Source organism: Hyla sarda, chromosome 1 (assembly GCF_029499605.1).
Source record: "Hyla sarda isolate aHylSar1 chromosome 1, aHylSar1.hap1, whole genome shotgun sequence".
Classification (NCBI taxonomy): domain Eukaryota; kingdom Metazoa; phylum Chordata; class Amphibia; order Anura; family Hylidae; genus Hyla; species Hyla sarda.
Window position 1 is genome coordinate 41753241 of NC_079189.1, and position 27118 is coordinate 41780358.

Below are 27118 nucleotides of genomic sequence, written 5' to 3' on the forward strand. Positions count from 1 at the left end.
GGTGAACATTTTACCATGGGGAAAATTCTATGACATAATTGGGTTTGTGTCCTACAGATGGCAGAAAATTTAGCTTTTGAGGATTTTTTCACCCCCCTCTTTGCAATCAGTGATAATTTGACTTAATTGTGGGACAACTCAGGAGGAAAACTCCAAAGCTCAAAGATGCTACTGGCAAGAAGTTAAATAAATAGGGCTTTTAGGAAGAAACCGGAGAAGTAGAGGATTACAATCACATAGGCTGGTTATTTGTTTAAGGCTAGGCTGTGTTTTTCCGTCTCTGTGGTGCACTGAGGTGTTTATAAATCTCATCTGTGATCGCAGCTAAAGTAAGAAAGCCTTCCAATTTTTACACTAAACCAATGAAGTGGCGATCCTAAAGTTAGGTTAAAGTTTCCCGGTAAGGTCTATCTATGGGTCTTTGTTTTCCACTACACCACGATCAAGAATTAAGGTTCTATGGTGACATTCTTAACACTTTGAAGGTAAATGACCTTTACAGAACTTGACTTCAGTATTCCTCAGCATTAGATTGATCGTTTTCAAGGAGAAACACACCAAGCCAAGGCAGCCGGTATTGTTTTGTTAATCTTCTAAGTCCCGTGATCTTTAGAGGCCTGGATAACAGTGTCTCCATGTTGTGTATGCACCAGTCTGCTTTAGCCATTGTGATATCGGCCAGGCTGTTTGTGTTGTTTCCTTTTAAAGAAGTTTTCTGATAAGAAGAGTATGGGTTAATCTACATAGCTCCGGAAGCTAATGCATCATTCTCTGCTTAGCCTGTGTTTTATTCCAGGGCATAGAAGACAAAGGGAATTGCTCCATGTTCAACCTGTAAGCATAGCAAAACATTAATAGTGTAATAGCATGAAGGGCGTGTATAATTTTACAGTCAGTGTTATTGCCCTAGTGAGTCTAAAATAAAAAACTCAAATCTATAATTTTCTATATACAGTTCTTGTATAGACCTGGTTATTGACTATATCCTTTACACAACCACATTGAGAAGAAATCTTAATGGAGCAGTGGTTGAGCATGTAGGCTGATGCTTCATTCAAAGTATATAGAAATTATGATAGCCAAGTAGAACACTTTCATGTAGAGAAGGACAATGGGGTTGGAACCCCCCCATTCTAATGATCTCACATTGACCATATATCTCGAGGACTGGTGATTTTGGGATCACCTCATCACAATTTTATGTTAAACAGATTTGTAAATTACTTCTATTAAAAAATCTTAATCTGTCCAGTACTTATTAGCTGCTCTATGCTCCACAGGAAGTTGAGTTGTTCTTTTCTGTCAGACCACAGTGCTCTCTGCTGACAACTCTGTCTGTATCAGGAACTGTCCAGAAAAGGAGAGGTTTGCTATGGGGATCTGCTCATACTCTGTACAGTCCCTGACATGGACAGAGGTGTCAGCAGAGAGCACTGTGGTCAGACTGAAAAGAATAACTCAACTTCCTTTGGAACATACAGCAGCTGATAAGTACTAGAAGGATTAAGATTTTTTAGTAATTTACAAATATGTTTAACTTTCTGGCGCCAATTGATTTGAATTTTTTTTTTCCCACCGGAGTAGCCCTTTAACTACAGCTCCTAGTCCTTGTGTTTTAGGATATGCTATGTTTTGAAGCTTGACAACAGCTGGAGAACCACATCTTGCATGTCATCTTGCTTTACGCCAGTAGTCTCAAATCGGTGGCCCTCCACATGTTGCTAAACTACAGTTGCAGTTGTAATTTTGGAAAATGCGGAAGGCCACAGTTTGAAGACCATTGACTTACACAATGGGATGTTGACTCTTTAAACAGCCTTTATTATCTTCTGGTGAGGGATTAGTGACTTAATGTCTTTGACCAACTAAACCCAAAAGGCTGCCCCATTGCATTTTTGAAATGTATTTGATCTCAAGGGTTAATTTAATTCTTAAAATATAGCAGGCAGAAATGTGAAAGTCTGCAATTTTGGTGTCAATTTGTAAAACTACGGAGATGTAAATAATTTGAAATGAAGTTCCCAGTTAAAGCTGATCCCAGGAAATCCTGTGTTTTCTTAGGCCAGTAGAGACCTTTTGTCTTACCTTTGGATGAGTAAGTAAAGCCAGAAATTGGAGCCTTCCTACATTGTTGACCATTACCATTTGAATTGGTTTGAATCCCGATGAGTATCCTGATGTAATCTGATGGACCATCCTAAAAAAAGTCAATGAAGTGGGTCTTTTTACTTGCAGCCATTGTGACCAGCCCCGGATCATGTTCTTCAAAGGATGCCTGTCTATTTCAAGACACAAAGTCCATATCACAGCTGAACATTACAGTCACCTGATAGGCCTTGCGTCCAGCTCCATGCCTTCCTTCCCAGTCAGCTTTTTTTCTTCTTCTGTAGACTAGTAACTGTGGGTAAGAAATAAGGAATAAAGACGCTTTGTACATTCTTGGAGTCCATTCTGCCTAATCGATTATGATGCCGGATGGGTTACCAGCTCCTGATAAGCTGTTAAGTTTGTCTTGGGATGTCTCGGAATGTGCAGTATCTTCTTGTTTCTTATTCCGAGAGAGTGATGAAATCTGCAGAACTCTGAAATACAACTCCTTTGGGAGACGATGACTGACTAAATATTGGCACTATTGGATTTCCCTACTGTGCAGCGAACAATCCTTATGGTTCATCGTTGCTGTATCGTGTTTCATTCTAGACTCAATGTGATATTCCTTGATTCATAGATAGGGAAATCTTCTTCTTCTATGTGTCTCAATTTATACGTTCTTTTTTGCCATAATATAGCCAACATACAAGGATTATATTACAATTCACTCAGTGGAAATGGATCTTTAACTGCAGTTGGTTTGATGTCGGTAAAATCTAGATGCCTAGTCCAAGAAACTGTATATCTCAGTAGGATGCCCAGGCTGTGTTCCTATAGCTAGTTGAATATAGGAAGCAAAATGAACAGTGGCACACCAAGTGAAAAAAAGATTTTATATTTTTCACTTGGTGTGCCACTGTTCATTTTGCTTTGTATTTTGGAGGGGTCCCCAACCTGGACCTTACACAGTAGGCACCCGTGCACTTTTTTTCTTCTGGAGTGCTGCTTTCCTGCTTTCTCTACGTTTTAGTTGAATATAGGGATATGTCGCCACTTCCGTGGAATTTGCGGTGGTGCATGAGGTAGGGTAAAGCCAGAGGTTAAGAAAGATGATACCCAGCACTCACTAATAATGAACAGTGAAGATTTATAATGCCATAGTGTAGTACAAGGATGCATTTCGGCGTGGGAGCCTTCCTCAGCTGTCTGCCTAGGCAGAGTCATCAACAATGGGCAGGAGAGTAGTGGTGGAACAGGGTAGAGTGAGTTAGAGAGTTGAGTATATACTAAGTAAAATTTGCTCTTAACATATGATAAGGTCTTCTAATGGCTAAACTAAGGAGGAGGAGTACCCAACCTGACATTAGAGTCTGAGGTTAGGTAGAATAGACCAAAATGTAATATAGAAATAAGGCATAAACTTCTCCAAGCGGTAATTTTCTATAATCCAATAGGTTTTATTAGTCTTATGGTGCCTATACATGTATGAGCAAAGTTGGCTGAGCAAAGATGGTGGCACTGGTTGACTGGCACTGGTTGACTTTTTTTTATGTGTATTTGATGTGCAGACTCCCCCCCCCCAACAAATGCTGAATCAGGAATCTGGCATTTTTCATTTCAAAGCCCAATGATTTTTTTCTCAAGGAATATGCTGCAAAATGGGTTAAAGTGGTACGTGAAAAGGGTGCTCCTTTTTGATAACACTTGTCCTAACCAACCAAGCATGTGTCTTTGGAGAATGGGAGGAATAGCTGTAGGCCAAAGAAGCTTTGACTGACAGCAATTGAAGGTGTATGTGCACCATTAGTAATGGAAAGATTTTGCTCTCTTTTTCTTTTACTGTCTTTTATGATCCTCAAAACTACTACCGAGAACCTAGTTTATAAGAGCTGCCTCATTCAAACGCATTACAGCTCATAGTTGGGAAACTATTTACCTTGGCGCCAAGAGTTTTATAGTTGGCACCAAACATAGAAGCGATGACTAAGAAAAAAAAAAAAAAAACTTTATTACTCATCTGCATATCATGCATACAGTTTTAACCACATTTATCGCAATGGGATTCTTGTCATCTCCAGGCTGTATCTGCTTTCTTTTAGCCTTACAAAGAACCTTGACAATGTCAAGGCAGTATTAGGTTATCCGGCCAGGGCGAAGGGCGAGATGCATCATCTGATGTATCACTTATTGGATTTCCATTGTATATTTTACATGGTGGTCCTTTATAGAAGAATCAAGACTGATGCAGAAGATCCACCTATAGGGTTTGCTTATTACACTTGGTTGTCATTGATAGGCTATGCATGTGGTATCATACCATATTTACCATCATATTTTTGGACACGTCATCAAAAGATTTCTCTACAAAGAGAGAAATAAATACATGGTCTTTAGAATATATCAAAACACTGATAACAAATGCCATGAAAGACATAAAGACCACATGATAGAGAAGCTTTTACTCTCTGAACTGAGCTAACATGGCACTCACAATACCCAAATCCCGCTCTTGTTTCGTAGCTCTGTTCTAGTGCCAGAATTAACCCTCCAGATAAGACTTTATTGGTTTTACTCCTTGTGTGTCTTGTCTATTTCGTGACTTTCAGATGTAAGTCTTGTTCCTTCTTGCTTTCAACATGTCCTTGTAGATTCACAAACAACAACAGTATCGGCACAGCATATGGACTTCCAGTCCAGGTCGGGTGCTCGAGCTTTAGGGGGTCTGACTTCTATACCCCAAAAATAAAACCAAAATTGAATAGAATGAAGCTGCACCCCACAGGTGATGAACCAACCGTGATTTATTCACCCATCCACAAGTATACTTGTAAGTAAATGGGTGACTAAATTAAGTTTGGTGTATAACCTCGGGGTGCCACTTTCTTTTATTGGATTTTCCTCATAGATTCACATTTTTGCTGAAATATCTGCAATGAAAATATATACCCCTTATTTTGGAAACATAAAGAAGCTGCCACCCTTTAATTTGCGCCCCATTATTTTCAGCGTCATCTCATAGTCCACCCATACCAGACAAATTTTTGAATAGAGTTTTGACTAATCTTGCCTATACACATTAGACAAGACTAAGCAGATCCAATGTGGTATTGGTGGTACCTATCTCTCTCCCGATGCCAGATGTTTCAGGAAACAATAATGAGACATGTTGACTATCGAAAACCTTTGTCCCCACTAACGAGAAGGCTTCTGCCAGAGGGGACTTAGTCCCATTTTCCTTTGAAATAAACATGCACGCTAAAATGGGCAAGGGGAGACAACCTAAATTATGTGTATAGGCACGTGTATACTTTTTTTTTAGGCAGTGCTCCATGGATCAGAATCAGTACCTCCACCAATACAGTCTATTACAGAACAGAGCCGAGTGTTGTTTAGTTATTTATGTGTTTATGAGGAGGCAACGAAACTATGGTTATTTTTGGTTACTGTTATACGGACAGAGGGGCATCTGAAAAAGAGTTTCTGCACTTGGTCCTCCAGTAGGGCACATACCCTAATGCCACAGTGAAAACATTTTTTCATCCATGTATGGAACTTACGGTAGATATGCCAAAACCTTATTGTCTCCCATCCTGTAGACAAGGGTTTAGACTATGTTCCTCAGAAATACTTATTGAAGAGCCATGTACCATATCGAGAGAAAAAAATGAAGCATGGCCATTCAGTGGGTTGGCAGAGCATGACTTGTAATGACTAGGTTGTGGCTGGTGAGGCTTAGCAGAGACATTGTGAAGCAGACGGGAGAACAATCTGTTTTGAAAGGTGTTGAATTAAAAAAAAAGCCTGGCAGGCAGACAGATTGTCTCAATAGCTTACATTGGCTGAGCACATTGATCCCTCTTCCTGGACTCCTAATGTAATTGTGATTTAGGTAGGTTTGTTAGTCATCTCTTGGCAGGATTCTTAGCGCAAGAGAGAAAGGAATGAAATTCTTTTGTCTTCTACAATCTGCCACGGGGGAAAAAAATCAAACCACCTCTATTATGTATTCTGTGCCTCAAAATTCGGGGACCATATCGGCTTTTGTTTCCTTGACTTTGTGCGTCACATTTTCCTGTGCAATTTCGTGACTCCAAATTAGACGATACTTCACCGGGATGTGGTTATATTGCACATTCTTCAGGGATTTGAAGCAAAGTGTGAATCAGCGGTGACACTGGGATATAGGGGTATGAAACACCATGAGGTCACCTCTTCGAGCTATAAGATGAAGAGGTCCTGAATAAAATACTGTTGAATTGATCCGTAATGTTATATGTGAACAGGGCTCAAGACCTGCAGGAACGCATGGGAATGGAGGTCCTGCACATTTTCCATAGCAGGTGAAGAGGTCCTGAGTAAAATAACTTGGTTTCTCTTTCATTTACTGTTGAATTGATGTGTAAAGTTAGATGTGAACAGGGCTCAAGTCATGCAGGAACGAATGGGAATGGAGGTCCTGCACTTTTTCCATAGCAGGTGAAGAGTAATATAACTTGTTTCCTCTTTCCTTGCCCCCTTACTGTTGAATTGATGTGTAAAGTTAGATGTGAACAGGGCTCAAGTCCTGCACTTTTTCCACTGCAGGAACACTGTTCCCATTAGCAGGAGTCCTGCAGGACCTGCCCTTGAGTGGAAATCTTTTTTCCCAGGACTTGACCCCTGGATGTGAAGACCTTAAAGGAAAACTGTCACTAAACTCCCCCCGCACTTACCAGAGGTACTGGTAGTGCGGAGGACGCTGATCAATATGCTGCCTACCATGCTCGGATCCATCCACCCTTTAGCTTCATTATTCCTGATATGCAAATTATCTTCTAACTGGCACGGGCGGGGCTACATGCCTCCATCTGGCACTGTGACGTCAGTGCCGCTCATCCGCAGCACCGGAACTGTGACGTCAGTGCCGCTCATCCGCAGCACCGCCTGGCTTATGAATATTCATCCCCTCCCTCCGCTCCCTCTCCTCCCTGCTCTGTACAGGACTCCACTGCGCTAAGGCCACTTCTGGGTGTACACAGAAAGCGGCACATGCGTAGTGGAGTCCTGTACAGAGTGGGGAGGAGAGGTAGAGGTGTTGGGAGGGGATAAATATTTAAAAGCCGGGGGTTGCTGCTGACGAGCGGCACTGACGTCACAGTGCCAGATGGAGGCATGTAACCCCGCCCATGCCAGTTAGAGGATCATTTGCATATCAGGAATAATAAAGATAACGGTCGAACGGCTGGACCGATCCGGGCATGGTAAGCAGCATATTGATCAGCGTCCCCCGCACTACCAGCCAGTACCTCTGGTTAGTGCAAGGGGAGTTTAGTGACCGTTTTCCTTAAAAGGGGTTATCCATGGCCCCTTACTGTTGAATTGATGTGTAAAGTTAGATGTGAACAGGGCTCAAGTCATGCGGGAACGCATGGGAAGGGAGGTCCTGCACTTTTTCCATAGCAGGTGAAGAGTAAAATAACTTGGTTCCTCTTTCCTTGCCCCCTTACTGTTGAATTGATGTGGAAAGTTAGATGTGAACAGGGCTCAAGTCCTGCAGGAACACATGGGAACGGAGGTCCTGCACTTTTTCCACAGAAGGAACACCGTTCCTATAAGGAGGAGTCCTGCAGGACCGGCCCTTGAGTGGAAATCTTGGGTAGGGGTGGAGTCTGACTTTGTGGGCCCTCCCTCGATGGCAAGAACAGAGGAATACTACTCAGCTATACTCAGAAGTCCCATAGATAGTGAGTGGAGCGTTGGCCGAGGATACACATTACACTCCATTTACTTAGGGGACAACTGACCTCCATTTACTATTGGTTGCCTACTTATCCCCTGTGCTGTCGATAGGGGATAACTTGTCCAGGGAGCTCCCTAGCGCTCGCATCCGCCCTCACCTTGTCTTGGAACATTACCTTGTGGGACGAGAGGGGGCAAGTGGCGATCATCAATGTCGAACCTATTTTGTAATGGCACCAATGCATCCAAAATCTAAAGAATTTTGCAAAAAATTTGCAGTTATTCTTGACTAAAAATATACTTTCATTTTGTTTATATGGCTCCTATGCAGAACAATGTGTCTCCATGGTAACAGACTTCAAATGAGTGCCTTACATGTGACACATGGTGGTGTTTTTACGATTGTGGTACCATCTATACCATCGTTTATCAACCAGTGTGCCTCCAGCTGTTGCAAAACGACAACTCCCAGCATGCCCGGACAGCCAAAGGCTGTCCGGGCATGCTGGGGGGTTGTCGTTTTGCAACAGCTGGAGGCACACTGGTTGGGAAACACTGATCTATACGGATGCCAGTACATGGTGTCCATCTTGTTGAGATTTCTCTAGGTCATCTTAACATTATTTGCTTGAATAGCACATGGCGTGTTTGTAGATGGGGGTGCTTATTTTGTCCATGTGTTGGTAAAACAAAATGATAAAACCCTTTGGTGGTTATCGCATATTTTAGTTTTTCATTCTTCCCGCTGTTTGTATTGTGTCGGGCAGTGTGCGGGCATACTTCTTCTAAAAAAACATGCTGACTAACCCACACTGACGTCTACATGGGTATTGCTTCATAGAATAGATAAAAAACTTTAGCCCTCTATTCCAGGAGGCAGTATTATATTATTTATATTCTTGTTTATAGGAGACAGTATTATAGTAGTTATATTCTTGTACATAGGGGCAGTATTATATTATTTATATTCTTGTACATAGGAGCAGTATTATAGTAGTTATATTCTTGTACATAGGAGCAGTATTATAGTAGTTATATTCTTGTACATAGGAGCAGTATTATAGTAGTTATATTCTTGTACATAGGAAGCAGTATTATATTATTTATATTCTTGTATATAGGAGGCAGTATTATATTATTTATTTATAGTAGTTGTATTCTTGTACATAAGAGACAGTATTATAATAGTTATATTTTTGTACATAGGAGCAGTATTATAGTATTTATATTCTTGTATATAGGAACAGTATTATAGTATTTATATTCTTGTATATAGGAGCAGTATTATAGTAGTTATATTCTTGTACATAGGAGACAGTATTATAGTAGTTATATTCTTGTACATAGGTGACAGTATTATAGCAGTTATATTCCTGTACATAGGAGGCAGTATTATAGTAGTTATATTCTTGTATATAGGAGCAGTATTATTGTAGTTATATTCTTGTACATAGGAGGCAGTATTATAGCAGTTATATACTTGTACATAGGGAGCAGTATTATAGTAGTTATATTCTTGTACATAGGAGACAGTATTATAGTAGTTATATTCTTGTACATAGGTGACAGTATTATAGCAGTTATATTCTTGTACATAGGAGACAGTATTATAGTAGTTATATTCTTGTATAAAGGAGCAGTATTATTGTAGTTATATTCGTGTACATAGGAGGCAGTATTATAGCAGTTAAATACTTGTACATAGGGGACAGTATTATAGTAGTTATATTATTGTACATAGGGGGCAGTATTATAGTAGTTATAATTTTGTACATAGGGAGCAATATTGTAGTAAATTTTTTTTTTGTCCATAGGAGGTGATATTGACATTATAGCAGATTTTTCTTAATGTAAATTGTGCTTAGAACAGTTGTCACCTCTCCCCTTTGACAGCTAATGAAAAGCGAAAAAAGTAAATAAAATATAATATAAAATATAAAAATTGACCTCCCTTCTGATGCATGATGAAGAGACAACAACGACTATATTTTGGTAAAGTTGACCTTTTTTGATATTTCATGATATGTATTTTTTGTTACCTTTAGGCAGTATATATCACACATCGCACCCTTTCCCTGTACATACCGTACCCCCACCTGTGCTTGGAAAACATTGTGCAGGGATACGCCCAGAAGAGTGGCCTGAGCTTTTGAGTCGATGTAATGTAATTGTGACAAGAGATTTCATGCTCTGTCTCCTGTAATACAATAAGAGGTGTTTTCTTGTCTGAGTTGTTGTTGTGCTCGGTGTGTGGCTTCTCCTTGTAATTAACCTGAAGAGTGATTTTCCTTTACTAATTTGTAGGAAGCCATTTGTGACATCTGCTGGCGCCCCCGGGCTCTTCTGGATGGAGCTGCTTCCCAGTTTTCTTTCACTGCTAAACAAATATGAGCACTTTTTGTATTGTAATTCCCTATGGACTGTTTTCAATTTTTATTTTTTTATTTTTTTTTTTTCCCCCCAGTTTGCCAGCAATTTTCGATATGCATTCGTTCAGCAGTCTAGACACACTGGTACATACTGTATATATTCACTAAAAGGCATTTCTTGCCCAAATGGGTTCTTTGTCCCTATACAATCTGCAAGTTACTTTTAACCCCTTAAGGACGCAGGACGTAAATGTACGTCCTGGTGCGGTGGTACTTAACGCACCGGGACGTACATTTACGTCCTGTGCATAACCGCGGGCATCAGAGCGATGCCCGTGTCATGCGCGGCTGATCCCGGCTGCTGATCGCAGCCAGGGACCCGCCGGCAATGGCCGACGCCCGCGATCTCGCGGGCGTCCGCCATTAACCCCTCAGGTGCCGGGATCAATACAGATCCCGGCATCTGCGGCAGTGCGCGATTTGAATGAATGATCGGATCGCCCGCAGCACTGCTGCGGGGATCCGATCATTCAGAACGCCGCACGGAGGTCCCCTCTCCTTCCTCCGTCCGGCTCCCGGCGTCTCCTGCTCTGGTCTGTGATCGAGCAGATCAGAGCAGGAGATCACCGATAATACTGATCTGTTCCATGTCCTATACATAGAACAGATCAGTATTAGCAATCATGGTATTGCTATGAATAGTCCCCTATGGGGACTATTCAAGTGTAAAAAAAAAATTAAAAGTAAAAAAAAAGTGAAAAATCCCCTCCCCCAATAAAAAAGTAAAACGTCCGTTTTTTCCTATTTTACCCCCAAAAAGCGTAAAAAATAAATTTTAGAGACATATTTGGTATCGCCGCGTGCGTAAATGTCCGAACTATTAAAATAAAATGTTAATGATCCCGTACGGTGAACGGCGTGAACGAAAAAAAAAAAAGTCCAAAATTGCTACTTTTTTAATACATTTTATTTAAAAAAATTATAAAAAATGTGTTAAAAGTTTTTTATATGCAAATGTGGTATCAAAAAAAAGTACAGATCATGGCGCATAAAATCAGCCCCCATACCGCCGCTTATACGGAAAAATAAAAAAGTTAGAGGTCATCAAAATAAAGGGATTATAAACGTACTAATTTGGTTAAAAAGTTTGTGATTTTTTTTAAGCACAACAATAATAGAAAAGTATATAATCATGGGTATCATTTTAATTGTATTGACCCTCAGAATACAGAACACACGTCATTTTTACCATAAATTGTATGGCGTGAAAACGAAACCTTCCAAAATTAGCAAAATTGCGTTTTTCTTTTTAATTTCCCCACAAAAATAGTGTTTTTTGGTTGCGCCATACATTTTATGATATAATGAGTGATGTCATTACAAAGGACAACTGGTCGCGCAAAAAACAAGCCCTCATACTAGTCTGTGGATGAAAATATAAAAGAGTTATGATTTTTAGAAGGCGAGGAGGAAAAAATGAAAACGTAAAAATTTAATTGCCCAAAATGGGCTGAGTCCTTAAGGGGTTAATGTTGAATCATTGCAATAACATTATTATTGTTTATTTGTATAGCACCCTTTGTTCCAGGGCGCTGTACATATGATAAGGGTTAATATACATGACATGGACGTGACACAGAGTAAAAGACTGATGGAGAGGGAGAGAGGGTCCTTCACGTAAGGGCTTACAATCTACTTGACATACGTGACTACTGTATGTAGCTTGGTCATTTTCCAATTTAGTGATGACCTTATGGCTGTTCATTTTTTAGACCTCTTGTAAATGGGCGACCTATAAGGCTGGGTTCACACTATAGAATTTCTGAGAGGAATTCTGCTTTTCTGGGATTCCAATTCACAGTGCACACTACGGAATGCCGTCATTGAAAGAATGATCTTGCTCATCCTTTTGGTGGAACCCGCGCAGAATACATTGCCGTCTATGGGGACGGCAATGTTTGCACGGTCCTAGCACCAACTGATTAAGTCGGCACCAACCACCCTTGGAATCCCTGACTGGGATATTTCCATCCAGAGATTCCCTAGTATCAACTAAGCCTTATTGGATTTTTTATTTTTAAAAATCTAATTTCTCTAAAAAAATCACATGGATATTAGGACACTCTTCACTTTGCTCTACAATTGAAGGGATTTTCTATTCAATGGAAGGCATTTTATATTTCTACAATGTCACTGATTGGTGGTCGTTCGGCCTTTGGGACTCTGGTCAAGAACAATGACAAATGGCTGGTGAAACTTATCTGCTCCTCAAAAGAACCAAATCGGTAACATAACATAGGTTTAAAAACAGCTGGTAAAACAAGGGGAATTTTTTATTCTAGAGCGGGACAAGCATTACACTGTAGGTTTATATGGCTCTAAAAGTTAGTTCAGGCTGAAAAAGAGAAAAAAATATTTTTGGAAACTGCGCGTGCCATATGGCATAACTCTGACCAGTTGTCATTGGCATTACGAAACACCAGTGTCATCTCTCAACTTTCCTATGGCACCATTAACAGCTTGTAAGCGGGTGAGGTAATGTGTTAGGCTTGTGTTATTCTTTTCAACACATGGTTATGTATTGCCATCCTATTGAACATGTTTGCACGAGACATTACTGCTGGAGATTTGCTCGAGTCATTTTGTATTTTTTGTTTTAGAATCTGGCTTGTGCTACAGGGGTGACACACTGACACCATTGTGGTGACATTGTTGATTCGCGGTTATTTTTATACTTTCCTGTATTTGTTGTGGGAGTGAGGACTGTGGACCAGGCTAACTACATTTTATATCTTATAAATGGTTAGATTAGGCCTCTAAAAAAATGTTCTTCTTGGGTTTAGTAAAAGTCACTTGATGTTTCTATCTTCTGGAACTGGCGAGGTCCATTTGGGGTCCACAGAATTGTTGTTGAAAAACACTGTTCTATATCTTGAGTTGTCTCAACATCCCATGTTGAATATCTTTAAAGTGACTTACTCATTGGTGAGTCAACCAAAAATGATCCTACCAGAACCCACCTAGTAAGTAATCCATCCAGTCATATTAATTCTCGTCTCTCATGGTAAAAGTATTTATGCTTATTCCCTGATCTTGGGTGGATAAAGATAGACCCATGCTAATAACTAGTTACAATTTATTGAGGGATTTTTGAAGCTTTTAGGGGAATAATAATGGAATAGTTTCAAGGGCAGGTTAAGAGTTTAAAGTGCTGAAGACCATCTAAAAAGTACATTCAATATGCTGTATAGTATATGACCAAACTTTACACAGTTGTCTGGCTTGCTTAGACTTATGGGTTCCCAGAGTTTCATTGGCATCAAGTGTTAATATTCAGTTGTATGAATCATTTGAGACTTTATGTGCAACATACTGAGATAAATGGTAGACGATCATTTCAGGCTCCTCTGCTGTTAAAATCTATGAGGCCAAGAAATCCTACAATGACTTCTGTGGTTGACATAAATGATCCTACAATGATTTCTCTCGTGGGCTTACATTGGCCTGCAATGTCTCCTGTGGTGTAGTCTCATTGCCCAACATTGAATCCTTTGGTGGACCCTAACTGTCCTACATTGAATCCTTTGGTGGACCCTAACTGTCCTACATTGAATCCTTTGGTGGACACAAGAGGTACTACAATTACTCTAGCGGTCCTACATTTATTTTTGTGGTGGATCGGAGGGGTCCTACAATGACTTTTATAGTGTACTTCAGAGGTCTTACAATGACTTCGGTGGTAGACTCAAGGGTCCTTAATAATGTCAAGGATGGCCCTAATTTTTCTTCTATTTTGTATGCATATTTAGATGGTTAAAAAAGGTTAAGTCAAATCCAAAAATGTAATTTGTCTGGGAGGCAAGCAGCGTCTGGATTAGGGGTTTGCCCTCTACCCTGGACAAAAGGGCATCATAGAATTTTTTGTGACCTTTGCATTAGTCAGTTTTTTACTTTTCAATTTTACCTCATAGAAATCTGCATTTATAGCTGTAAAGAGTCTTTTAGTCATATTCATACCCTTTATTTACACAAATCACTTACTCCGGCCAGTACTACTCTGTTTCTTCGAAAAGCCTGGATATCACATACCAGGTATTTCATGAGTTGAGGCCAAGTGTTCAAGACGAGAACAGAATCAGGAACCCTGGGGCCAAATACTAAAAATGAGACGGGTTGTCTGCAGTTGACCTGTGACAGCTCAGTTGGTTAAACTTGTGACCTGCCTAAGTGCATATATATTGGTGCTGGGGCGTTATTATGTCACTTGTGACCTGCCTAAGGTCTTCAGAACAGAATATACAGCCAATGACCGAATGATTCTGTCTGCACTTCATTATATTTTATCTGGCAAGAACCATCAGATTGACAAAATCCTACCTGCTGAGATGATGTCACAGGTGCAGACTTAATACATTGTGCCGGAACGGTCTTCTGGCGGTTTCCCTGTTATTTGTCAGTACATCTGGACCCATCTTTATTTACTTATTTATTCATTTATTTGGTATCATCTGTTGTTGGTCCTCGATTATCTTTTATACCTTCCACCACTCTTCAAGACAAAATTCGATGTATGAGTGACAAATATTCCTACAAACAATTTTTTAAGTTATATATCTATCTATCCATTTATCTATCTATATCTATCTATCTATCTATCTATCTATATATATATATATATATAGGACAATGTAAATATACCACCGCACTCCAATTCAAGTGAAGCAATGTAAATATACCACAGCACTCCAATGCATTGATAAAGACTAGAGATGAGCGAACTTACAGTAAATTCGATTCGTCACGAACTTCTCGGCTCGGCAGTTGATGACTTATCCTGCATAAATTAGTTCAGCTTTCCGGTGCTCCGGTGGGCTGGAAAAGGTGGATACAGTCCTAGGAAAGAGTCTCCTAGGACTGTATCCACCTTTTCCAGCCCACCGGAGCACCTGAAAGCTGAACTAATTTATGCAGGAAAAGTCATCAACTGCCGAGCCGAGAAGTTCGTGAGGAATCGAATTTACTGCAAGTTCGCTCATCTCTAATAAAGACTTTACAGACGATCGAAATGTTGCATTGCTGTGTGTGAGGAAATAAACTACACTTGCTTCACTTGAATTGGAGTGCTGTGGTATATTTACATTGTCCTACGTAATACTGCTGCCAGTGACCTGGGCTGCGATTGGGCCCGCCTGTTCCCGTACAACCATTGTACACCTTTTGGCAGTGCTGTTCCTGTTTACCTCTCTCTCTGTTTGTATATATATATATATATATATATATATATAAATAAATTAAAAAAAACTGTAATACATTTGCTTGGTTAAAGGGGTACTCCACTGCTTCTGCTCCTGCTTCTGGGGCTCCGCGATCTCCTGCAGCACCACGCCCCCTCATGACGTCACGGCACTCCCATAGACATGAATGGAGGGGGCGTGGTGTGACATCACGAGGAGCGTGGCCGTGATGCCACAATCTCGGCCTCCGAGCAGTCCGAATAAAATGTTCAGAGCGCAGAGCACCGGAGTACCCCTTTAAATCCTAAAGTTGAAGAACTTTGTACGACAATAGCAAATATAACAATGATAATAATTTATTTATATAGCGCCAAAAAAAATTCCCAGCACTTTACGGTTTTAAGGTGACAAATTTCAGATATTACGCACAAAGAGGGAGGGAGATTTATCAAAACCTGTGCAGAGGAAAAGTTGCCCAGTTGCCCATAGCAACCAATCAGATCGCTTCTTTCATGTTTAACAAGGCCTCTGCAAAATGAAAGCAGCGATCTGATTGGTTGCTATGGGCAACTGGGCAACTTTTCCTTTGCACAGATTTTGATAAATCTCCCCCTAAATATTCAAATTGGAGGAGTGAAGGCTTTGCTTGCGAGAGCTTACAGACTATGAGGAATAGGGATGAGACAAAAGGTAGAAAGTGATTTATTGATACGATTAACCTAAAGGCTTATTTACAATAAACTGAGCCTGGAGGACTCCTTAGTACCCAACTGCACAGCCTGTATGTGCTGCCTTATAGACAGGTACTGTACTGTACTGTATATATATATATATATATATATATATATATATATATATATATATACAGTGGTCCCACAAGTTACAATATTAATTGGTTCCAGGACGACCATTGTATGTTGAAACCATTGTATGTTGAGACCATAACTCTATGGAAACCTGGTAATTGGTTCTGAAGCCACCAAAATGTCATCCAAAAAATAGGAAAAGGTGAGGATTAAAGAAAAATAAGTAGATAACTAATATAGATAAAGCAAATCCTTACATAGAAAAGTAAGAAAGATCTGCTGGAAGCTGTAAATCACTGTCTATGTCAGTGTTTCCCAACCAGGGTGCCTCCAGCTGTTGCAAAACTACAACTCCCAGCATGCCCGGACAGCCAACGGCTGTCCGGGCATGCTGGGAGTTGTAGTTTTGCAACAGCTGGAGGCACCCTGGTTGAGAAACAATGGTTTTTGTAGAGGACAGGAGCTTCTTCAGGGTCCTATACAGTACACACAGTGTCCCAAATGAAGCCGCCCTTACTTGGTGTCCAAAGGAGCAGCTAACCCTGGCACAGGTAAGGAGTAGTACAGAACATGTAGTTCCTCCCTGTACTGTAGGGGGCGCTACCAGACACCAGTCAGTGCATGCACTTCAGTAATAGAGGTGATTTACCAGTAAAATGCCAATTCTGATTGGTCAGTTCCTCCAGTTGTGACACGTTTCACATATCTGGACTGTCCGTAGCATTGTATGTTGAGTCTGGTTTCAAGTTACAATGATCCAGAAAATACCATTGTAGGTTGAAACTATTGTATGTTTAGGCCATTGTAAGTTGAGGGATCACTGTATAGGAATATTCTCCATAGAGAGTCTGTGGGTGCACATCACCATTTCTTTTCCGTCAGATTCTTACAGAATTCCATAATTCAACTCCGTATGTTGTCGGAAGCGGTGATACAAAATCGAGTCATAATTTAGTCATGGCCCCGAGCCATTATAGTCCATTTAACGTGCTCTTTTACCTGTTGGCAGCAGGTAGACTATTCATGTTGATGGAGTTAAAGGGGTACTCCGGTGAAAACCTTTTTTCTTTTAAATCAACTGGGGGCAGAAAGTTAAACCTATTTGTAAATTACTTCTATTAAAAAATCTTAATCCTTCCTGTACTTATTAGCTGCTGAATACTACAGAGGAAATTATTTTCTTTTTGGAATGCTCTCTGATGACATCACGAGCACAGTTCTCTCTGCTGACGTTATTAGTGGGATTTGAACCCAAGTCCCCAGCACTGCAAGGCAGCAGTGCTAACCACTGAGCCACCATGCTGCCCTCAGCATACATCTGCTATGCGCGGTTGCTAAAATGGACAGAGATGTCAGCAGAGAGCACTGTGTTCGTGATGTCATCAGTGTTCCAAAAAGAAAGGAATTTCCTCTGTAGCATTCAGCAGCTAATAAGTGCTGGAAGGATTAAGATTTTTTAATAGAAGTAATTTACAAATATGTGTAACTTCCTACCACCAGTTGATTTAAAAGAAAAAAGGTTTTCACTGGAGTACCCCTTTAAGCAAGTAGTTTCCGTTTCATCATCTCAAGACCCCAATTTAGTTGCCAATGTCTTGCTGAGTTTTCATTGGCTTCGGTCATTCTCATTGTCATGTTTGATTTAATACTCTAACTTTTTGAAAAAAAGTTTTTATTTTTTTCGTAATGACTCTCGAGAAGCATGTGGTTCTTATGAGCTTTTAAATCTACGTTGGACAGGACAGTCTGCCAAGAAGTCGGGTCAATTCCTCTCAGAAAATAAAGAAAAGCAATCTTTATTTTAACAGTGTCTTAAGTTTCACTCTAGGTTCCATAAATATTTGTTGGTGTTCCTTCTTCTAAGACCCTCGCGAGGCCCTTGGCAGTAGCGTATTGCTATCTACTGAACAGTGAATGTAAATATATTCATTGGAGATAACCAGAAATTGAAGGGCGCCAAGGGACTGCCGCCAAGGAAATGGATCCCAGTTAAGATTTGAAGAATGTTCCCTTTTTTCATACATCGAGCCCTGCCAAGCAGTTATGGTCCAGAAGATCTCAGTGTTAGAAACACAGTTTCTAAATTTTCTAAAATTTGTTATATAAACAAATTTTTTGAAGTTCGACTGTGTAATGGGAAAACACATTTTCCCCAAGCAGCAGTGATGGCATCTAATACTAGAAAAACAGACGTTCCTTAAGTGCCATTGTGGATACATCCGTAATGGCTGACTTTTTTTTTACCCATGTGGATTTTGGAGCCGACTCGAATCTCTGGGATATATTAATAATTTGGGTTTCGTACAAGGTCTACCAGTGGTGTTGGCCTAAGTTTGGGGGCATATGATATCGCTACAATTGTGGGGGTATAGCCGTAGTACTAAAGACTGAAAAAGTCTAAAAAATTGGTTACAAATCTGATTTAGTACTATGGGAAGAAACCTTTGGACGCAGCTTCAGTACATAACACAGCTGAGGAACAGACTGCCGTGGCCCCTTTAAACAAATGATTAGCAGTGGGCGCTGAGAGTTGGACCCCCACCAATATCATATCATGGTGTTTTTAGTTCCTTTTTTAGGGTCCCTTTCGGGGCATAGAATTCTGCTCACAATAATAAAAAAATGCATATCAACTGAAATAAAATGTAAAAAAAATTAGAAGCTCATAAGTAGTGAAAGGATTAAGATTTTTTTATAGAAGTAATTTACAAATCTGTTTAACTTTCTGGAGCCAGTTGATATGTATAAAAAAAGTTTTTGCCTGGAATACCCCTTTAAGAAAACCCTTAAAGGGATCTCTGGCAAAAAAAACCTTATCCCCTATCCACAGATAGGGGATAAGTAGCTAATCGCGAGGGGTTCGACCGCTGGGGCCCCGGCGCTCAATGAGGAGCGCGTGATGCAGCCGGCACGCTCTCAATTCATTCCTATGCATAGCGCTGAAAAGACCCGAGTGCAGCTCTCGGGAATCATCGACGATCCCATAGGAATGAATGGAGCGCATGCAGTCTACCGGTAGACTACATGCGCTCCTTACTGAGAGCGCCGGGGTCCCATCCCAGTGATCGCAGGGGGGCCCCATCAATTGGCTAAAGTTTTTCGTTTTTTTCACTGCTGGAGCACTCCTTTAACCCCTTAAGGACTCAGGGTTTTTCCGTTTTTGCACTTTCGTTTTTTCCTCCTTACCTTTTAAAAATCATAACCCTTTCAATTTTCCACCTAAAAATCCATATTATGGCTTATTTTTTGCGTCACCAATTCTACTTTGCAGTGACATTAGTCATTTTACCCAAAAATTCACGGCGAAACGAAAAAAATAATAATTGTGCGACAAAATCGAAGAAAAAACACCATTTTGTAACTTTTGGGGGCTTCCGTTTCTACGCAGTGCATATTTCGATAAAAATAACACCTTATCATTATTCTGTAGGTCCATATGGTTAAAATGATCCCCTACTTATATAGGTTTGACATGCACGAAAATGTATACGTTTAAAACTGTCCTCTTCTGACCCCTATAACTTTTTTATTTTTCCACGTACAGGGCGGTATGAGGACTCATTTTTTTCGGCGTGATCTGAAGTTTTTATCGGTATGATTTTTGTTTTGATCGGACTTTTTGATCACTTTTTATACATTTTTTAATGGTATAAAAAGTGACCAGAAATACGCTTTTTTTGACTTTGGAATTTTTTTGCCTATAACACTGCACACACTGATCTCTCATGCTGATCACTGGCGTGTATTAACACGCCTGTGATCAGTGTTATCGGCGCTTGACTGCTCCTGCCTGGATCTCAGGCACGGAGCAGTCATTCGTCGATCGGACACCGAGGAGGCAGGTAAGGGCCCTCCCGGTGTCCTGTAAGCTGTTTGGGATGCCGCGATTTCACCGCGGCGGTCCCGAACAGCTCGACTGAGCAGCCGGGTCACTTTCACTTTAGAAGCGGCGTTCAGCTTTGACTGCCACTTCTAAAGGGTTAATACCGCACATCGCCGCGATCGGCGATGTGTGGTTTTAGCCGCGGGTCCCGGCCGTTGATGAGTGCCGGGACCGACGCGATATGATGCAGGATCGCGGCACGATCCTGCTTCATATCGCGGGAGCTGGCGCGGGACGTAAATATACGTCCTGCGTTGTTAAGGGGTTAAAATACTAATTGTGTTGCTTATATGACCTGCAGAAAAAATTTGTCGAATTTGTTTCTGTTTTTGTCTGAGGTTAAAAGAGTAAATCCTTTATCCCCCCTATCACATGCTCTCAGAAAAGGCGCACTAAGTGCTGACAAGCGGAGGCCATCGACAACACGAATATACTTCATAAACAGCCCAGCAAGTTATGGATTTCTGTTAAATGAGACATGCGGCTTTGATGTCGGATGTGTTTCTACTGGCGGAGTGCCAGATTATGAAACTTACAATTTTGACAGCGTTCTACATGGGGGTCTTTATTGACCTTGCTAAGAGGGTCCCATAAATAGTTAGTCTATATCCTCATTGGCTGCGTCCGCCCCTCTCAGCTGTTCATAGCATTAGCTACTGTATGTAGTCTGGGTTCATCATGGTAGACACCTGCCCAGCATGCATAGACATGGAGACTCTGGCCTTTGATATATAGTGATGACATTGTTATGATCATGGTTATATGTGCACCGGCTCCTGCATTCATTACAAATATAGAACAAAGATGATAGAAAGATTCTCTGGAGGCGTCGTGTATCGCCCCAGCTAGGGGGGAATGTTACATAGTCCTAAATTAAGAAAACCTCACAACCGCCATTATTATCCCACCTTGTTGAAAGGAACATTTAGGGGGAGATTTATCAAAACCTGTCCAGAGGAAAAGTTGCCCAGTTGCCCATAGCAGCCAATCAGATCGCTTCTTTCATTTTGAAAGAGGCTTCTGCAAAATGAAAGAAGCGATCTGATTGGTTGCTATGGGCAACTGGGCAACTTTTTCTCTGGACGGGTTTTGATAAATCTTCCCCTTAGTATCTAAGAATGACTGAGTTATCAGCTCCATGTTTATACTCTGGGCAGAGGGTTTTTTGGTTCCCCCTTTGTACCCAGAACCCAAGAATACGCTCCCCCTCCATGGTTGATGTTTCTAAAGGGCCTGTCCAGTTGACGGGGTTTGTAGCGTTCCTCCGATGATGGCGCCGGCAGTAGACTATTTCTTTGTATTTAGCTTTAGCTTTGAAGATGGATTTGCTGGACGTCTCATGTAAGTTCCAGCAAAATCATCTCCTGATCACAATGGTTTCGGGACAAGTCTTGGACTCTGAGGTTGCAGCAGAATTTAAACAGATAAAGGAAGGTAATGCATGTGTAAGGGCCGTCATCATGTGGGGAAAGGCTGCCTAAAATTCTTCAGACACTTAGTTATATCTGTGTGGGGGGGGCTGGGTGATAACCAGTATGACGTCTTTAGTCCATGTTCACACAATGCGGATTCCAAGGCACAACATTATATTTTGAGTCCTGTGGTTGCTATCCTGCACTGGAACAGAAATGCTGCTGCTCTTTTTTCCGTTCTATCTATCTATCTCATATCTATTTATTTATCTATCTATCCCTCTAATATCTATCAATCTAATATATATATCTATCTATCTCATATCTATCTATCTATCTATCTCATATCTATCTATCTATTTATCTCATATCTATCTATCTATCTCATATCTATTTATTTATCTATCTATCCCTCTAATATCTATCAATCTAATATATATATCTATCTATCTATCTCATATCTATCTATCTATCTCATATCTATCTATCTATTTATCTCATATCTATCTATCTATCTCATATCTATCTATCTATCTATCTCATATCTATTTATTTATCTATCTATCCCTCTAATATCTATCAATCTAATATATATATCTATCTATCTCATATCTATCTATCTATCTATCTATATAGCTATCTCATATCTATCTATTTATTTATCTCATATCTATCTGTCTATCTTTTTCTTTCTCTTTCTTTCTTATCTTTGTCTGTTTCATATCTATCAATCTCATATCTATCTATCTATCTATCTATCTCATATCTATCTTATCTATCTATCTCATATCTATCTATCTATTTATCTCATATCTATCTGTCTATCTTTTTCTTTCTTTCTTTCTTTCTTTGTCTCATATCTATCTATCTCATATCTATCTATCTATATATCTATCTAGAGGTTAAAGCGATAAGCAGCACTTTTTTGATTTTTCACTACTACCGAGTGCTGCGGTCATCCTTTCCTTTGCTATATATCTATCTATCTCATATCTATCATCTATATATCTATCTCATATCTATCTATATATCTATCTATCTATCATCTATCTATCTATCTATCCATCTCATATCTATCTATCTCATATCTATCTATCTATCTATCTCATATCTATCTATCTATCTCATATCTATCTATCTCATATATATCTATCTAATATCTATCTCTCTATCTCATATCTATCTATCTAATATCTATCTATCTCATATCTATCTATCTATCTATCTCATATCTATCTATCTATCTATCTATCTCATATCTATCTATCTCATATATATCTATCTAATATCTATCTATCTATCTCATATCTATCTATCTATCTATCTATCTATCTATCCATCTCAAATCTATCTATCTCATATATATCTATCTCATATCTATCTCTCTATCACATATCTCTCTATCTAATATCTATCTCTCTATCTCATATCTATCTATCTAATATCTATCTATCAATCTCATATCTATCTATCTCACCCTGTACACCCATTCATGGAATTTCCTCTTGATAATTATATGTAATGTCTTAATTTGTATACTTTGAACTCTATTACAGACAATAGTCTCCTCGGAGCCATTTCGCCACAAGTATGGGGTCCATATGTGAATTTCTCTTGCTAAACTCTCCTTCAAGTGCAGGAATGATCTCAGGACTCCTACTCCATCCCCAGGATACCATTAAAAGTGGTTCACAGAAAGTTAGGAATGTGGAGACGGATTTTGTCAGTGCCTTGAGGTGCAAAACCCTTCCCACAGTGCACATGATGCTGTTTATATGCAGAAAATAGCGGGGTCTTGCTGCTGGGGTACCGGCTGTTATGTATAATAAATAGGGGAGGTAAACTCTGTGTTGTTGCCCATAACAACTATTACAATAGTGTCAGTGAATGTTACATCATTTACTCCAGCATCTAATCAGTTTACGTAGGTTTATTATTCATTACACTAAATTAAACACATAACAAAATAGTCATCACCCAAAGTTCAATCTGTCAACATCTGTGTATAAGTAGAACATCAAAATCCGATTTATTTTTTACACTTAATTTAAAGGGGTACTCCGGTGGAAAACTATTTTTTTTTTTCCAAATCAACTGCTTCCATAAAGTTAAACAGATCTGTAAATTACTTCTATTAAACAATCTTAATCCTTCCAGTACTTATCAGCTGCGGCATTCAACAGAGGAAGTTGTGTACTTCTTTTCTGTCTGACCACAGCGCTGTCTGCTGATTCCTCTGTCCATGTCAGGAACTGTCCAAAGAAGGAGCAAATCCGCATAGCAAATCTTTCCTGCTCTGGACAGTTCCTGACACGGACAGAGGTGTCAGCAGAGAGCACTGTGGTCAAACTGAAAATAACTACACAACTTTCTGTGGAGCATACAGCAGCTAAAAAGTACTGGAAGGAATAAGATTTTTTTATAGAAGTAATTTACAGATCTTTACAACTTTCTAGCACCAGTTGATTTGGAAAAAAATAGTTTTCCACCGGAGTTCCCCTATAATGCCAATAATCTTCAACAGAAGCCATTTTATTGCCCTTGATGTCATACCATGAAAACTAAGTAGTCAACACCTTGACATCTTTGTCTTGTGCCCCAAACCAGGTCACCTCCTTCCATTATTCCATGGTCCAGTTCTGACACACTATCACTGTATGGATTAAGAACTGTACAGTTCGAAATGCGTTGACTTTCTGTAGTGTTTTTTTTTATGATGTGTTGTTTCATTATTTTTGGCTTTTACACATTATACATTTTTGCAGTTTTAATATTTTTTCCCATTGGGATCCTGAATATCTTAAAATGGTTATCCAGGAAAAAAACTTTTTTTTATATATCAACTGGCTCCAGAACGTTAAACAGATTTGTAAATTACTTCTATTAAAAAATCTTAATCCTTTCAGTACTTATGAGCTGATGAAGTTGAGTTGTCATTTTCTGTCTAAGTGCTCTCTGATGACACCTGTCTCGGGAACCGCCCAGTTTAGAGGCAAATCCCCATAGCAAACCTCTTCTACTCTGTGCAGTTCCCGAGACAAGCAGAGATGTCAGCAGAGAGCACTGTTTCCAGACAGAAAACAACAACTCAACTTCAGCAGCTGATTATTATTGAAAGGATGAAGATGGTTTAATAGAAGTAATTTACAAATCTGTTTAACTTTCTGGAGCCAGTTGAGATATATATATACATGAAAAAGTTTTTTCCTGGATAACCCCTTTAAATATCATTCCTGTCTCACTGTACCTGTATTTTGATGTTATGGTAAATATATGTTTCTGTTTAAAAATATATGTTATTTTTATATTTACAAAAACATACTTTTAAATTCTTTTGAAAAATGTTCTGTTTCAATCTTCCTATTTTTTCCAATAGAAATCGAGTTCATACCAAAGACATTAATCTTTACCTCGTATCAATTGAGACCTCGTAAAACTCCCCCCCCCCCCCCCACCTTACTGAAGACAAAATAAACCAGGGGACCAAAAAAAAAAAACAAATTGAAATAAAAATAGCAGCAGTTTATTGGACTGTGCAAGAATCCCGCGGCACATGACCATAGCTATGCTTTGATAAATGGTTTGTCCTTTATGTGCCAGTATGGCATCAGACGGCCTTTTCTGTGTGTTCAGGGTTTGTGTTTTTATTGGCCGAGATTCCTCTTCTGGATGGGGCCCGTTGTAATCCACAGTAGAATATACATTGAGAATCGCACAGCTGTTCGCTAAGACAGGTGGACAACTCATCTCTCGTTTTTCGCAGAATTGACCCCGCAGTTGCTTATCATTTACTGACCCCAATACATTGACACTTTTGTCTCCGGGTACGGATGGGGGGGGGTTATGTAGACTTTCTAAGCCTTCATATCACATTACCAAAAACTGGAGTATTAGAAAAGAACGGAGGAAAAAGTGTGTACCAACAAAGATTGTTGTTACTTGACTGAAAATGTAAACGTTTTTGAAAAGTTAAAAATCTACAAGAAGTTTTAATAGCTAAATTTAAAGTTTAAAAGATCAAATATATTGAGAGTTTACAAAACAATATGTTTGTGTGTGTATATATATATATATATATATATATATTAATTTATTATTATCATCATTGTGTGTGTGTGTGTATATATATACACACACACACACACACACACACACACACACACACACACACCAAATATACTCGAGTATAAGCCGAGTTTTTTAGCATGATTTTTCGTGATGAAAACGCCCCCCTCGGCTTATACTCGAGTGAACTCTCCGCCTGTCAATCGCTTCATCAGTGGTCTTCAACCTTCGGACCTCCAGATGTTGCAAAACTACAACTCCCAGCTAGCCCAGACAGCCATCGGCTGTCCGGGCATGCTAGGAGTTGTAGTTTTGCAACATTTGGAGGTCTGCAGGTTGAAGACCACTAATGAAGGGATTGACGGGCGGTGATGATGAAGGGGGGATGATGACGGAGGTCTGGATGATGATGGGGGTCTGGATGATTACATGGGGGGATGATGTATTTCCCACCCTAGGCTTATAGTCGAGTCAATAACTTTTCCTGGGTTTTTGGGGTAAAATTAGGGGCTTCGGCTTATATTCGGCTCGGCTTATACTCGAGTATATACGGTGTGTGTGTGTGTGTGTGTGTGTGTGTGTGTGTGTGTGTGTGTGTGTGTGCGCGTGTGTGTATATACATATATATATATATATATATATATATATATATATAGTTTTTTTATTATTATTAATTAATGTATTTATTTTTTTGCTGTCTTTGATCTTATAAAAAGAAAATATATTCAGTAAATTTGCATGTTACATGGACTTTTTTCTCTGGATTTGTTTCAGATTTCACCTCTGCTGCATTCACACTTTACCCTTTTACTTGCCCTACAGAACCAACTGAAAAAAATAAAATAAAATAAGAAAAAAAGTTGTCTTATAAAGTTCTATTTTATTTCTTTATTTTTTGTTTATTTTTTGTTTTCTTTTTTTTAAAGTTTTTTTTTTTTCTTTGTGCGCGTTTCAGTGATGATAAGTTAAATGATTGCATATTCAGGTGTTGTGTTTGGTGTCCAGCCTACCTCTGCACCATCTGAGCTCTGCTTCATCTGTATGGTTAAACAAGCAAATGAGAAATTCTGTATATAGTCCAGGTGGCCTCAAATAATTTGTTTCACCGACCTTCCTCTCCTGTCATCAGACAGGGGTGAAAAATCCTGTCTAGCTATGTGTACATGTGGGTATATCATTAAACATACCAGAGGTCGGCGGAGGATGTGTTTCAGTGCGGACGTGGAACAGCTAAGCAGCTGATGTATTAAATATATATACTGTGATAAGCTGCAGCATTAATAGACACATTTCTGAGGGTAATTATGTTGTCCTATCGTCGACCCAAATGTCACGTTTACTAATCTGCTTATCTCTTTAGCACCATTAGTGTAAAAAAAAATAATATTTTTGAAATTTTATGCGTCTGTGCTTGTATGAAATATTAGGCCATACTCCAAAAACATCCTGGTAGGCTTATTGGTTTCCCTATCAAATAGGCCTAAGTGTGTACATTGAAGTGTGGGAAATTAAATGGTGAGACAGGTACTTGGGTAACAAC

The 27118-nt window shown here is 39.6% G+C and overlaps 1 protein-coding gene across 5 annotated transcripts in view; it reads left to right on the forward strand.

Moving 5' to 3' along the window:
* FGFRL1 (fibroblast growth factor receptor like 1) overlaps positions 1–27118 on the forward strand; it is a 165677-nt gene that overhangs the window by 63739 nt on the left and 74820 nt on the right. The window contains exon 1 of one of the 5 annotated variants that reach the window (XM_056554557.1): positions 15983–16102. The exons of 2 other annotated variants lie outside the window; for them this stretch is intronic. In XM_056554557.1, the coding sequence (XP_056410532.1) occupies positions 16078–16102 (25 nt within the window). In that variant the 5' untranslated portion in view covers positions 15983–16077. Of the gene's footprint in view, positions 1–15982; positions 16103–21215; positions 21536–27118 lie in introns of those variants that run through there. 2 more of the 5 variants (XM_056554520.1, XM_056554574.1) reach the window with 2 other exon arrangements.